This window comes from Sinocyclocheilus grahami, unplaced genomic scaffold (genome assembly GCF_001515645.1).
Source record: "Sinocyclocheilus grahami isolate Dianchi unplaced genomic scaffold, SAMN03320097.WGS_v1.1 scaffold358.1, whole genome shotgun sequence".
NCBI classification, from domain to species: Eukaryota; Metazoa; Chordata; class Actinopteri; order Cypriniformes; family Cyprinidae; genus Sinocyclocheilus; species Sinocyclocheilus grahami.
Window position 1 is genome coordinate 1,083,136 of NW_015505537.1, and position 15,959 is coordinate 1,099,094.

Below are 15,959 nucleotides of genomic sequence, written 5' to 3' on the forward strand. Positions count from 1 at the left end.
TTAGAATGATTTTTGAAGGATCATGTGACACTATTATAGTAATGGCTGCTGAAAATTCAGCATTGTCATCAAAGGAATAAATTACATTTAAAAATATTTTAAAACAGTAAACAGTTATTTTATTCTTTCATTATTTTTTATTGCATCATAAAATCACCCCAAAAATAAATTATTGTACAAACACAAAATGCAAAGAGGTCCCCAGAAATTTCTTTGAAATTGCAATATTTCAAAATATATCTTTTATTGTGTTTTTTTATCAAATAAATGCAGCATTGGTGAGCATAAGAGACTTCTTTCAAAAACATTTGAAAAATGATTGATCCCAAGCTTTTGGGATCAACGGTAGTGTAACATTTCAATTTAGAATACACATTATAAGTGTTTGAAGACTGTAAACACAAAAGAGTCTTGCAAATACTTTTTATAGTCTCTTGAAAATGCAAATGCATTTAGCTTGCTTTGGGCAGGACGACAGAAGGGCCTGGCTTTAGGCAACCAAAAATGGAAACTTTAATTACAGACTACTACAATGATCCCACATCTTTTGTGGTCTTGTTGCATGCAGTTCCTTGAAAGGAAATGTTTAAACTGACAGACACCAACACCCTTGTGATTCACTTAATGACAAAAATCTTGCAAGAAAAGACAATCACAAAGTTACAGACTCTAGTTATCAGCAGATATGCTGATAATGCCTACAATATGATGTCTACATTTTGGTGCGCACCCATATATATTTGGTCTAGTTCAAAACTATTACTCTTCTGTGAATGTGTGTGACTGAGCTGTTACCTATTAACCTGTTGGAACAGACTGCTGTGTGTACACTCATGTCTTGCCAAGGTATTTACCATTTCCTTTTGACATGCAGACAAAATCCATAGAAGGTTTTCCCTGTAAAGCAGAAAACTCTGAGAGAGATTTTAGCATATTAATGTTACAATAATTTTAGAATATAATCTTTATACAAAGACTGTAATAGATCTGGGTTTTAACAGCTGAAAAAATGAAACAACTTATCACACATAATGGTTCTTTTCCTCGTCAAGATTGTGATTCATGTTTTAAGCCGGGAAACATGAGTGAGAGCTAGACACAGCTGAAAGAACAAGGGGAAACTGTGAGACAGGCCAAAGTGTCAGGGCCTCTCTATTTGTCTGAACAGGAGGAGGGGCCGGGGGAAGAAGGTGGGGACTATGCTAATGGTTTGAGAGGAAGTGAGGGAAGACTACAGGAATGTGTTGGAGATTTCAGGGAGAGTTCAGCTGGGAACGTGCTATCTGCCAAAAGAAGAAAAACGGAGAGACAGATAAACGTTAAACAGATTAAAACATGCCCCATTTCACTGTGGTACCAGTGCAGGATAACTCTCCGTCCAACTATGACAGTCTAGAGGGAATAAACTGGGTGGATTACAGAGACACAGGACAGGGAGGATACCCTGGACATGGAGACACAGTTAGCTCAGATGGTAAGTTTTTATTTATTTATATATTTATTTATCACTGTGAAAACCAGTTCTCTAGTCATAAAACTTGGGTTTAACTACCTCATGAGCTGAGTTTGAAAGTTTATTTGGTTTAAAAGTTTGATTTAACCCTAGTATTCTTGACAAACATCAAACTATCAGCAATACGGTAGCCATGGCAATTGTTCAGTCACTAACATCACAGAACCCACTGACCACTTACAGCCCAGTTTTTGGGAAAATCTGAAGGAGCTTTATCATGTTGGCAAAGTTGTATCTCCATAAAATGACGTGTATATATGATATAAGGGGAGGTATTTAAGAGTAACTCAAGCCGGGACTCTTGGCACAGTGATGACATGCCAGACGCCACATTGGTGTTAAAGGAAAACAATCAAGAGCTAAAGCAGAGGCGGGACCGGGAGTCTGTAATAATGGGACAGGCCTCAAGTATTCATGTACACAAAAGATGGAGCCTTCTCTCTTTGTGCCAAGACAGTTGAGGCTATAACTGGCATTTCTTTCCTCCATTTTGTTCCTTTTACATTTACATTTACATTTAGTCATTTAGCAGACGCTTTTATCCAAAGCGACTTACAATTGGGGGATACATAAAGCGATTCTTCTTAAAGAGGCAAACAGACACAAGAAGTGGTTGTAATACCAAGTTCTTAGACATTGTTCAAATAAGTACAAGCTAGAAAGAGAAGGAATAAATAAAGAGAGAGAAACTTTCATCATTTCTTATGATGAAGTCAAGTAGCTTCGAAAGAGATGCGTTTTCAGCTGTCGCTTGAAAATTGTCAGGGCTTTTCTCTAGCACATTTTAAAAGAGAGAAACTAATTGTAAGATAGAGACATGTGCAGCCCAAAGGCAGGAATAAGAGACATCAGCATCTGTTTACTGCAGCTGTAATTGGCATACGGAGAGACCACCAGGTCTGTGGAGACACAACTGTCTTTTTACCCTTTGTGTGTTGGAGTAAAAGGGTGTAAATTTGGGAGTAAGGCTTTTGTAAATGGGATATGCACACCATGCATAACACTTGCAAATACAGTATATAGGCTAATGTACTGTATATTAATTGCTTACTGTTAGTAAGGTCATGAGAGTGTTGCTAGGGCCAGTCTTGTCACATTTTTGCCTATAGGCTTTGTAAAAAAGAAAAAACTAATAATATCTTGCATCAATCAATACATAGCAGATGCTGAACTAGCATGTTTGCATTGAATGATTCACTACAGTAATTAAATAATAATAATAATAATAATAATGCATACATGCAGATTCTTGCCATACAGCATTCCATAAATGATAATTAATTGTTAATTATACAGCTAATCATGAATCAATCATTGCAACAACAAAGAACCCCATCATCTCAAATGGATAGCAAACATTAAGTAAAAAAATCTAGTGGTAGATAATCCAAATGAAAGACAGATTCAAAAAGGACATTTAATCACAGAAAAGTAGAAAATGCAAATATACTATATACACGCAAAGTGATATTCACGTCATGCATTTCTCATGCATTTTTGGGAGTCTTTACTGGCTCTTTAAACTCTCTCTCTCTCTCTACTTTGAGCATGGAAATTACAGACTGGAATACCTGAAGAAGTACAATGTACGATTACATAATCCTATTTCTTAGTTTATAATTTCCTAGCAGAAGATGTGTTTGTCCATGACAGGGCAGGTCTGACTTGAATAAATCCTGTGCTGGCCCTTAATATGTTTGCATTTGTGAATAAAATTCAGCAGTAGCCTCACCTATTGACCTCATAGAGGGTCTTCAGAAGATTTAAGTGTGTGTCCTCACAGCACACCATGTCATCAGAAAAGGTGGTAGCGGAAATTGTAGGTGGGCATTGAGGTTGTAGATCTCTTTATACCAAATAAGTTTGTGTGATATTCTCTGTGTAAGCAAGGATGTAGGTTGATGAAGAAGAGTGGTATTATGTGGCAGTCACACTGGGGGATCATTTAACTTTAGGAGGGGCAGAGCAGAAGGAGGGTGTGCACACTGCTAACTTTGTTTTTTAGCGTGTCAGCTCAGCGATGTTTAGAGCAGGACTGCACACTGCGGTCATTGTGCTGAAACAGGCCTGTAATGGAAAAGCATCAGCTCTCAGTAAAACCCATGAACCACGTCATGCCTTACTTCCACGTTACTTACAAAGGTGACAAAGACATTTATAATGTTGCAACAGATTTTTATTTCCAATAAATGAAGTTCTTTTGAAATTTCTATCCATCTAAGAATTCTGAAAAAAATGTATCACAGTTTCCACAAAAAATACAGTATTAAGCGGCACAGGTGTTTTCAACATTGATAATAAGAAATATTTCTTGAGCACCAAATCAGCATATTAGAATGATTTCTGAAGGATAATTCTAGAAAAAAAAGGAAATTCAGCTTTGCCATCAGAGGAATAAATTGCATTTTAAAATGTGGTATATAAAATAAAAATATATTATTTTACATTGTGATACTATTTCACAATGTTACTGTGTTTACTGTATTTTTTAATACATTTTTGATGATGGTGAGGAAATGTTGATGATATTGAGCATACAGTATTTCTTTGAAAGACATTTAATTTTTAATATCTTACTAGCCCCAAACTTTTGAGAGTGTACAAGACAGTACAAACGATCGTGTACCTGTTTAGATATAGTAACTCTTGATGTTGTAAGCTGGATGAACTTGAAAAAGAGTTACACAGAAATTATTACCTTTATTTCCATGGTTTTGATTTGATTTTGATGCACTATTATCTGCTTCATCTCATGTTTACAAAGAGAAATGTACAAATTGTGGAGAGCAAAGTGGTTGTTGTCTGAAAATACTGACTGTTTCACATAAACACTCACAAGCCACAAAAAACAGTCAATCATCATAAAACACTCAACACCACACTCACACACACCCCTCCACTGTTGGTACACGAAGCATAACAACAACTAAATTTTAAATAGAGGAACAAATTCATACTGACATCACATGATAACAGGTTACTAAACAAGATAACAAATTCAACAAAACCTGCAATGGGAAAAACAATGCAATAGCCTAATATTAACTATTAATGCTGGGAAAAATCACAAATTAGACTCTTTTCTGTGTAGTCCTTGTGATGATATCTTAAAGTATATTGAAATAAATAAATACATAAATAATGCAGTGCATTATTGGCGTTATTCACTTTTTTTCATAGTGTTGCTTTCATAGAGCTTTTGAGTATTTATTCTATTTGTCTTTTGCTAATGTTTTAAATTGGAACTTCATCAGTACAGCGTCTTCTCCCTTGTTAACGCACATCAAAGCCTTTGTTCATTCTGCTCTCCCAGCAGGGTCCAATTCCACAGACTTACTCAACTGTACTCAACTAATTCTCAAAGTCTATTACCAGTGATGGGCTGTTGTGTAACAAACGTCTCTTCTCATGAAAAAGGCGTAAAAGTGGCAGTCCACCCCTTTTGTTTGTAAAGGCTAAAACACTGGTAAAAGCTTGGGTGTGTAAATGTGTTAAACTGTTAAAAAGGTATTGGTGGGACTAAAATGAAACCATAAATAAATAAAATAAATGGTAAGCATTAATGCAATGTAAAAGCCACTAATTTCCCAAGTATCCTATACATAAATGAATAATGTTAATATGACTGTTCTTAAGATACTTACTGGAGCTGTTGACTTGTAATAAAGGATCGGGAGAGTGATGTGTCATGCAGGACAAACAGAGTGGGTTATGCAGTTATGAAGTTAATGTGCACAATGGTTAGTCTCAAAATTCAAAACACTAATACAAATCATCACAGACAGAAGCACACATGAGTGAACACACACCTGCTGTTAACAATGTACTTACACAGCGGATATTATTATTACAATCACATCAGGAAAGCAAGTACACTATCATAACACATTACATTGCTAAAAAGGGCTAAATCAGGCTAAACAGCATGACTTTCACTCATTAAATGTTGAATGAAGACATTAAATGTTTAATAAATGGGATGTTTGACCAATTTCACACATAACCTCCTTGCCAGCTAGTTTATTTCTTCGTGAGGTTAATCAGGTTTGCATTTTCCAACACAACGTGTTTTTGTCTCTTCAGTATATTCCACTTTGGAGGTAAATACGCTATTTGCTCTAAAGCTGGTCTACCTTTGGGCTATTGTCTGAGCAACAATTTGCAGAGGTTTGAACAGAGCTGTTTTCTGTAGCTGGTTACCAAATGTGCCTGAGTCTTCCCTTGTACTGAGCAATAACAGCTTATGTGTGTCAATCTTTTAAGATTGTTGAAAACCAATGACTGTGTAGCATCTAAAAGAATGATTATACAATCTTCACTGTAAACAAGTAATGCTCTTGCCCACTAGATTGGATAAATGTTGCTATTGTGAGCATGTGAAGTCTCTCAGTTCACTTTAAACAACACATGCGTGAGGTTAGTAGTTTTGGCTTTGATCTGCAACTTTTGGCACAACCCTGTTAACGTGTTCGGACCTGCCACCCTAAAGCTCCTGCTTCCCCCTCCTGCAGTTACACAGCACGACACATTCTTTATTGGGCCTGTCAAATCATTTCTGTTAGGCGTTGTGTGGAAACAATCCAGCAAACATATCTGGTATACATATCAGTTCCTTTCAAACATTTCTTGCTCAGGATACAAATTGTTAACATCTTTGTAATGTTCAAAAACTAAATACATTTTATCTCACAGATTAAGGCAAGACATATTTGTCCACGTATAACGCTAGATGGCAGCATTTGACCATTTTTTTCTAGGTTGTGTTATACAATAATGTTATGGTATTGATTTGAGACCACTATATTGATTGATTGATTGAAGGAATTTTAATGAAATTTAATCAATACATTTTAATAAATTCAGGATTTCATAGTATTTGGCATGTCTTTTATCCAAGCAGTGAACATGTTCAGTGTCACAAATTTACTTATTTGATTAGTGACCAAATAAATTAATGTAATTATTTATTTTAGCAGTGGCATTGCTAGGGATTCTGGGCCATTGTACAGATTTTTCCCTGGGGCCCCTGTTGTGGACCCCTCTCAACCTCTGGGCCCTATGCACTCTGTCCCCCTTTTCCCCCGGGTATAGCGGCGCCCCTGGATCCCAGATTCATTTGGATCCCAGATTTTCAATACCAGTTCAGATAATAAAGAACATATTCAAGTATAATACTCCATTGGAGAATGGCTATTCCATTTTCTGCATTTTCAGGCATTTTATTAAACGAGTGTTTAAAATGTGTTAACATTCTGGATTAAAAGTTTTGTGGAAGGCCTTTATTGTGATTTTGTGTTCATCACTCTAAATACTTTGTGTGATTCTGCTCAGATGTTAAATCTGTTGTGTAAGTGTGTAGCAGGGTTTCTGATTTATCAGTTGATGCTATTTGAACCAGAGGGTCAGTGTGTGTGTGTAAATGTAAAGTGTGTGCATGCACATTTTAGCAAATGTACCATTGGCATGGGTGTGCGTGCGTGTGTTTGTGTGTAAATTCTGATTCCCATCGCTCTCTCAGTAACAGTTAATAGTTCACATTGACCTGGATATAGACTATGAGCACAGCTCAGAGTGCTGCCTGCCTTGCTGTACATAGACAAACATGCTGATCCACAACAATGCTCATGCAAACTCTACCCATAATGGCAAATTAACCCTGGACGCAGGTGAGTGAGACCTATACCAAGCAAACTGCAAGGGTAGAGATTTCAATTTAATCTTGACATCAGACCAGTTGCTATTTTTTTTGTTATATATTTGTGAGCAACTGATTAATTGCAAATTGAAGTCTGTAATGTAGACTAATATGGGAAGGAATATGTCCAAGTATCTCTTTCTGAAATATCACCTCCAATTTGGTCTTTTCAATTTCTAATGTCTGACTTCTACCCTCCATAGAGCAAAAACAAAAAACGCTAAATTTGAACAATTGGATAGACAGGCTAATATATTCAATGTGGGTGTCAGACTCTAGTGCAAAAAAATGTCTAGGAAACGGATATAGACCAAACTGCATAATTATGATGAACTTGACAAATTGGTGTCTATCACAGTATGCGTCATTAAGACAGGCACTGCATTTGGGTGCCTTGTTTTAGCAGTGTTTGTATTGACATTTGTTGTGAGAGCACAAAACAATCGAACGGATTAAGTGTTCAGATTCAGTGACCTGATTAAAGGGAACAGCTGCAAGGCATTATTTGTTTATGTGAAACTTTTTATTAAATTAAATAATTGAAAGGACTACAAATTCAGCTTCCGTATTTGTTTGTTTAACACACTCCACCACTGCATACTGATACATTTATTTTTAATTTGTTTCCATTTTTATTTACATATCTGAGGAGGATAATATTTTTCAAAAATAAAAGTATTTTGATTCAGTTCTTGCACAATTACACAATGTAAGAGTGTAAAGAATAGGATAATGGTCACATCTAATTAGTGGGCGTAGGTCAGGAAATTACATTATAAATGTGGGCAAAGCTTACAGTTATTCTGAGAAAAAAATGGCTGGATAAGTATTTCTTTCTTTCTATTCCCCTCATCAGTTAAATGGGCAGTAAATATAAAACCAATCTAGATTAAATAAGTTATATTTATGTGATGATACAACATATGGAAAATTATAATAGAATAATAAGTATAATGATAAATATAAAAATAATTATAAATAATAATAATAATAATAGGATAATAAAATACAATTAAAACAAATTGAAGATGATCTGTTGGTAAAGGCTTCAAAAAAAAAAAAAGATTAATTAAATAAAAAGCTAATGGACACAACATGCACCCACTACATATCAATGATGTATATGTCTGTTAAATCCAGTAAATAAAGTTTCAATATCAACCCTCCCTCCAGGTCATGGCAATCATAAAGAAGACAGTCCTTTCCTCACCACTTCTGACTCAGCATCTAAGAGGAATGACTACTACGACAAAAACTTGGCCCTGTTTGAGGTTCATTTAAAATTTTCATTTACTTCTCTTTGTAATATTTCCCGCTAAATATATCATCTAAAATCTCAATAATGTTCCCAAATTCAACATTAAAAAATGAGAATTTTTTTCATGTTATGTTAAGGGTAGAATTCTGTTATATGTTTTAGTATGTTTGTTACTGACGTGTATCTTTCCATAGGAAGAGCTGGATATCCGGCCGAAGGTCTCGTCTCTTCTCAGTCGGCTGGTCAGTTACACAAATGTTACTCAGGGAGCCAAAGAACATGAAGAGGCAGAAAGTGCTGATGCATCCAGAAGACAAGTGCCCAAGGTTACAAAGTGTTATTTTCACTATAATAAAAAAGGCACATTATATTTTCACTGTAACCAAAACATCTGCAACAATGTTGTTCTGAAGGACTTTTCCCTCTTCTACTTTGTTCTCTGTAGTCTCCGAATATGGGCACACTGATGGGAGTGTACCTGCCATGTCTGCAGAACATCTTTGGTGTGATTCTCTTTCTGCGTCTCACCTGGATAGTAGGAACAGCAGGTGTCGTCCAATCCTTCCTCATTGTTCTCATGTGCTGTTCCTGTGTGAGTTGTTGCAGACACACCCTGTCAAACACCCTGTCAGGCTCACTCGTACTTTTGCTTTTCCTTGTGTGTCTTTACTGTTAACAAACAATCTAGCATTGTTTTTAATCAGTTTGACACTGACAATATAGAGAATTGTCCAAAACAAGACACACAGAGTATGACATAATGTAAAATATGACGGCCGAGAAGAACTGTTTCAGCAGCTCCTGTGGCAGGTTGAACTTCCTCAGCTGGTGAAGGAAGTACAACCTCTGCTGGGCCTTTTAAACAATGGGCTCAATGTGAGAGTCCCACTTCAGGTCCTGAGAGATTGTGGTGCCCAGGAACCTGAATGACGATGTACAGTCATTGGTGTAGAGGGAGAAGAGCAGCAGGGGAGAGGACGCAAACCTGGGGGGCACCAGTGCTGATCGTACGGGTGCTGGATGAGAATTTTCTGAGCTTTACTAGCTGCTGCCTGTCTGTCATGAAGCTGGTGACCCACTGACAGACAGAGGTGGGCACCGATAGCTGAGTTAGTTTGGGCAGGAGGAGGTTTGGGATGATGGTGTTGAAAGCCAAGCTGAAGTCCACAAACAGGATCCTCACATAAGTCCCTGGTCTGTCTAGATGTTGCAGGATGTAGTGCAGTCCCATGTTGACTGTATCATCCACAGACCTGTTGGCTCGGTAGGCAAACTGCAGGGGGTCCAGTGATGTCCTTTAGATAAGCCAAAACCAATCTTTCAAATGATTTCATGGCCACAGACGTTAGAGCCACAGGTCTGTAGTCATTAAGTCCAGTAATTTGGGGTTTCTTTAGGACAGGGATGGTGGTGGAGCGTTTGAAGCATGAGGGGACTTTGCACAGCTCCAGTGATCTGTTGAAGATCTGTGTGAAGATGGGGGCCAGCTGGTCAGCACAGGATTTCAGACAGGCTGGTGTCACACCGTCTGGGCCTGGTGCCTTTCTTCTCTTGTGCTTTCTGAAGACCGGACGCACATCATCTTCACTTATCTGGGGTGCTGGAGTGGGGGAGAGGGTGATGTTTTTCAGACCTTTCCACACTGAAGCAGGGTCACTGGAAGAGAATTGGTTCCTTCGCTTTCCAGAATAAATCCTCTTTGCCACTCTGATCTCCTTTTCCAGTGTGTATTTGGCCTGTTTATACAAGAATATGTCCCCATTCCTGCGAGCATCTTCTTTAGCCTGATGGAGCTGTCTGAGTTTTGCAGTGAACCATGGTTTGCCATTGTTGTTGGTTAAATGAGTCCTGGTTGGAATGCACATGTCTTCACAGAAACTGATATATGATGTTACAGTCTCTGTGAGCTTGTCCAGATCAGTGGCAGCGGCTTCAAAGAAGCATGCAAGCATTATGTTAACTTAAATAGCAAGCTTGCATGCTACATTTAGTCTCCTGGAGAAAAATGTTTATAATGCAATAGCCTGGAAAACATGTATTAAATTAATTGAGATTACATCAATCTATTTATTTATTAGATTAAGTTGCTACTATTACTGGTCAACCCTCAAATGTTGCTGTTATTGATTAGTAAGGCAGGCAGTGTGTGAGCTCTGTAACTCTGCCAATAGTGCACATAATGAGTTTGATATGTGGAAAGCACAAAATGATGTGTAACATAAAATATAGTTAAAATGTTTAAATGTATGATTTTTTTTTCTATTTGTCTATTTATTCATTTTTAACAGACAATGTTAACAGCAATCTCGATGAGTGCCATAGCCACAAATGGTGTAGTTCCAGGTAATTTTAAATGTTTGTACCTTTGTATTATAATATTTTATAAAAAACAGTACATTACCAGGAAACCTGTTAATAATTATCTTCCTACAGCTAATATTGTACATTAGAAAGAAATATCAGTATTGAAGATTTTAGATTACGTTTTTAAATTTTGATCTAATTATGATTATGACAAGGTTGATAATAGCTATCGTTATTTTCCTACAAAAATTTATTTATTTACTGTTTTTTTTTGCAGCCGGTGGGGCCTATTTCATGATATCTCGGTCTCTGGGCCCTGAGTTTGGTGGTGCAGTTGGTCTCTGTTTTTATTTGGGCACAACCTTCGCTGCTGCCATGTACATACTGGGAGCAATTGAAATATTTCTGGTCAGTCTCATTATTATGACAACATACGCACAATGATCCAAACTACAAAATGATCCAGCTCTGATAATAATCATTCATCAACTCTTATTGTCTACAGAAATATCTGATTCCTCAGGCTGCCATATTCCATCCCGCAGATATTCATGCAGGGAGTGGTGCGATGCTGAATAACATGCGGGTGTACGGCACAATATGTTTGAGCCTTATGGCTGTGGTTGTCTTTGTGGGGGTCAAGTATGTCAACAAATTTGCCTCCCTTTTCCTGGCCTGTGTTATAATCTCCATTGTTTCCATCTATGCCGGAGCTGTCAAATCCATCTTCCTCCCTCCTGAGTTTCCGTAAGTATCAGTTGATAGTCAAACCAGTGGTTCCCAACCCTTGCCCTGGAGGCACCCCAACACTGCACATTTTGCATGTCTCCTTTCTCTGACACACCAGTTTCAGCTCTTAATGAGCTGATGATCTGAATCAGGTGTGTTTGATTAAGGAGACATGCAAAACATGCAGTGTTGGGGTGCCTCCAGGACCAGGGTTGGGAACCACTGGTCAAAACAATACACAAAATGTTATATGTGGATTAATGTGCCAAAAGTCTGTGCCTGTTTTTGTTTTGGAAATAATATACATAATAGGCCTATATTGAAAGAATAAAGTCTATTTATAGCTTCATCTTTCTTAATATTTGGATCGAAGATGAACTACTTACACAGTTTTCTTGTGATGCAGAATGAAAATATATTTGGTACAAATAAGCATATAAGAACTTGTAGTTTTTATTCTTTCTCATTTAAATTGTGTAGGATCTGCATGTTAGGAAACCGCACATTGGCTCGTGATTTGTTTGATGTCTGTGGGAAGACACTAGTTGTCGGTAATGACACGGTTCCCAGCCAGCTGTGGAAGAACTTCTGCAGCTCTGAGAATTTCAGTAGTGCTCATTGTGACGAGTACTTCCTCCACAACAATGTAACAGAGATCCAGGGCATTCCTGGGCTGGCCAGTGGGATCATTAAAGGTAGGGATACATTGATCTGGACCACAGCATGGCATCTAGGTCAAAAAAGAAAGAAAAGATTTCAGATTAGAAAATTATAAGATATATTTAAAGGCTCTCTTTTTCTGGGCACTTGCTATTTAACATGTAATATTTGTGGCTTTGCACATTTTATTTCATTAGGACTGCTTTGTGCATGTGTGTATGTACAGAAAACTTGTGGGGGGATTACATGGAGAAAGGGCAGATTCTCGAAAAGGCAAATCTGCCCTCTGTTGATGTCCATGGCTCCATGGAGACCTTTGGCTTCTATGTGTCTGCTGACATCGCCACATCCTTCACCCTCTTGGTGGGAATCTTTTTTCCTTCTGCCACAGGTAAAATTCATCTGTCCTGTTTGGTTAAGAAATATATTTGTTTATTACACAGCTCCCTGTAATACTTTATTCTGATAGGTCAGTCGTAGAATCCAGGTGTAATATTAGGTGTGTAAAATTCAAACATTTGGTTACCTGATTAATATTAGTGCATATGACCCCCTTTGAAAGAAAGAAAAAATTAATGAAAGTAAGCACAAGCCATGCAAGCATCACTGTGGGAAGCAGAAAGTAGCTCTTTTCAATTGCTCCTTCAACTGCAAGTGGCAATATCTTGCCAATCTGTTAAGGTGCAGTTGATGTAGAACAGCTATAGACCTTAGTTGGGGTAGCGCCATATTTCATTTTTGATGGGAATGTAAACGAGGCTGTGAAGGATAGAAGTACAGCGCATTTAATGGACTGTACTGTTGTTTAACAACATACCAATTGTTCAGCTAAAACTCCCTAAAACAGTTTTGTGAGTTGTGAGAATGACGTGTATAATAATGTCTTGTCAGCTGAATGTACACTTTATCTTTTTTACACATCTAAGTATTACTTGAAGGAAAATTACTTGAAATTCTGTATTTTTGTCTCTCTGCATCTCTGGGACAGGCATAATGGCAGGATCAAACAGATCTGGAGATCTGAGAGATGCACAGAAGTCTATACCAATAGGGACTATCCTGGCTATTACAACTACCTCTCTTGTCTGTATCCTTTTTGCTGTTGGTAGTACTGATATTATGTTTAAAACAAGATTTTAACTATTACTCTTATCGACGGTATGTTATTTTAGGACTCATTTGTATTTTTGTGTTATACAAACTTTTTTTCCAAGAGCAGTTTTATTTAGCATTCAAAGTTCCATAGAATACCTTGACTCCGTTGATAGACTTCAGCTCTGTGGTTCTGTTTGGGGCCTGTATTGAGGGTGTGGTGCTGAGAGATAAGTAAGTAATGTAGAGATTACAAATACAACATTTTTAGATGGAAACAAGCATGTTGTGTCTCATGTGTTCTTGCGTGTACCTTTTAGATTTGGAGATGCTGTCAGTAAAAACTTGGTGGTTGGCACACTGTCCTGGCCCTCTCCCTGGGTCATTGTGATTGGCTCCTTCTTCTCCACAGTGGGTGCAGGACTTCAGTCCCTGACAGGAGCTCCTCGTCTCCTGCAAGCCATTGCTAAAGATAACATCATTCCTTTCCTTAGAGTAAGAGATCTCCTGATATATGATCGCAAAAAAATATACCAAATATACACTCCACATCTTTTGTCACCCTGGTGCTTTTCTTCATTACAATACCAATTTGAACATGAAGCATGTTGAGCTTTTATCTGTGGTTCATAATGTATTGTATAACTACTATGTTTTAAGCCTTAAAACATGACTGATGAAGTTAAAAAGAATTTCAGTAACATGAAAATTGACTTCCTGGATTATATTTACTTCCTTTTCTGGAATGTCAAACCACAAAAGCCATAAAAGAAAGCATTTGCATGTCATATGTAAAATGTTTTTGCTAAAATGCAAATATGTGATGCTAACAGCTGACTGCTGCTTTCTGTCCCTGTGTGTCAATGTGTTTGCACATGCACAGGTTTTTGGACATGGTAAAGCTAATGGAGAGCCCACGTGGGCCCTGCTGCTGACGGGACTCATAGCAGAGCTCGGCATCCTCATTGCATCACTGGATATGGTTGCTCCTATTCTCTCCATGTGAGGACAAAGCACAAATATACACACAGATACATCACTATCACACAAAATAAATGATCAAAATTCTATAATAAGATGTCATTTTATATTGAATATCACGTTAATACCTTTACATTTTTTATTATTCTTTTTACCCGCCCAAAATAAAGATGCTTATTCATGTTTCATTTTATGTCAAAATGTTTTTCACCTGAAATGTTATTGCATGTACTGTATGTATTACATGACACTTATTCTAATGTGTATATCTGTTTGTTTACTTTACAGGTTTTTCCTGATGTGTTATCTTTTTGTAAACTTGGCGTGTGCAGTACAAACACTTTTAAGAACGCCAAACTGGAGACCTCGGTTCAGATACTACCACTGGTAAGTGTGCAATTAAATTGTGTTTGCATTCATTCGTATCTTATTTGTGCAAATCCAGAGAACTTCTCTTGTAGTCACATTTGAATTCAGGTCAAATGTGATCATTCAGCCATTGAAATCCACTATTCACTTCTTGCAGATATGTAAAAATTACTTCCAATAAAACAATTCCAGCTATTGTAACAATAGTGTAGAGTAAAATAATGGGTCTTTTTTTATGAAATGCTCTCTGTTCTCTCCCTCTCAGGGCTCTGTCTTTTCTGGGCATGAGTATGTGTTTAGCTCTTATGTTCATCTCCTCTTGGTACTATGCCATAGTAGCGATGGGTATTGCTGGTATGATCTACAAATACATTGAGTATCAGGGGTAGGTGATTTCCAATTACATCCATTAAACTAACACAGTAAATCACTGTGAAGCACTTGAAGAGTCACTTGAATTCTCCATCTTTAGTTCACAAATCTCTGGCTTGTATATTTTTCTCGCTTTTAGAGCAGAGAAGGAATGGGGGGACGGGATCCGCGGGTTGTCTCTTAGTGCTGCCCGTTACTCTCTTCTTCGCCTGGAGGCTGGACCACCCCACACCAAAAACTGGAGGTTAGTTTGTCACAGACAATGTGTTAATTGTCTGTGACAAACCCCAATAAATGACTGCTGTACATAGAATAAATGATATAAACCAAACCACTGAAGATAATATATAAAAAGATGTTAGATAAAAAGTGTAGATAAATGCTAACTTTAAAATATTATCAGCCGATATTTTTCCAAAACACATATTTGAAAATGACCTGGGAACACCTTCACTTAATTTAGTTAAATAATGTTTAAGAAGCCAGGATATATTGTTTGAATAACATACTCCTGTAGGCGTACTTCAAACAGTGTTTGTACTGTCAGTAACACATTAGTACTGAAGCGTTCAAAAGTTGGGTTGGTAAGATTTCCTAATGTTTATGAAAGAAGTATCTTATACTCACCAAGACTGAACATAACATTTACGTGATCATTTAAATACAGTAAAAACTATGGAAGCCCGTTTCCGCCACTAAATAAAAAAATATAATTCTGTAAGTCATAGTAATGAGAAACTTTCTCATAATAATGACTTAGTTTCTCGTAATAATGACTTAGTTTCTCATAGTAATGACTTAGTTTCTCATAATAATGAGAAACTTTATCATAATAATGACTTAGTTTCTCGTAATAATGACTTAGTTTCTCATAATAATGACTTAGTTTCTCGTAATAATGAGAAACTTTCTCATAATAATGACTTAGTTTCTCATAATAATGACTTAGTTTCTCATAATAATGACTTAGTTTCTCATAATAATGA

At 37.1% G+C, this 15,959-nt stretch overlaps 1 protein-coding gene across 2 annotated transcripts in view; it reads left to right on the forward strand.

Moving 5' to 3' along the window:
• The first annotated feature begins 1,268 nt into the window (after positions 1-1,268).
• The window catches only part of LOC107548948 (solute carrier family 12 member 4-like), a 22,656-nt gene continuing 7,965 nt past the window's right edge, over positions 1,269-15,959 (forward strand). Inside the window, exons 1-16 of one of the 2 annotated variants that reach the window (XM_016229821.1) lie at positions 1,269-1,474; positions 8,382-8,479; positions 8,661-8,792; positions 8,912-9,058; positions 10,755-10,809; positions 11,048-11,178; positions 11,276-11,517; positions 11,980-12,194; positions 12,386-12,550; positions 13,148-13,246; positions 13,428-13,485; positions 13,572-13,746; positions 14,135-14,253; positions 14,521-14,619; positions 14,867-14,986; positions 15,113-15,217. In XM_016229821.1, coding sequence (XP_016085307.1) covers positions 1,336-1,474; positions 8,382-8,479; positions 8,661-8,792; positions 8,912-9,058; positions 10,755-10,809; positions 11,048-11,178; positions 11,276-11,517; positions 11,980-12,194; positions 12,386-12,550; positions 13,148-13,246; positions 13,428-13,485; positions 13,572-13,746; positions 14,135-14,253; positions 14,521-14,619; positions 14,867-14,986; positions 15,113-15,217 — 2,099 coding nt within the window. In that variant the 5' untranslated portion in view covers positions 1,269-1,335. Of the gene's footprint in view, positions 1,475-7,103; positions 7,180-8,381; positions 8,480-8,660; positions 8,793-8,911; positions 9,059-10,754; positions 10,810-11,047; positions 11,179-11,275; positions 11,518-11,979; positions 12,195-12,385; positions 12,551-13,147; positions 13,247-13,427; positions 13,486-13,571; positions 13,747-14,134; positions 14,254-14,520; positions 14,620-14,866; positions 14,987-15,112; positions 15,218-15,959 lie in introns of those variants that run through there. The other variant, XM_016229822.1, reaches the window with a different exon arrangement.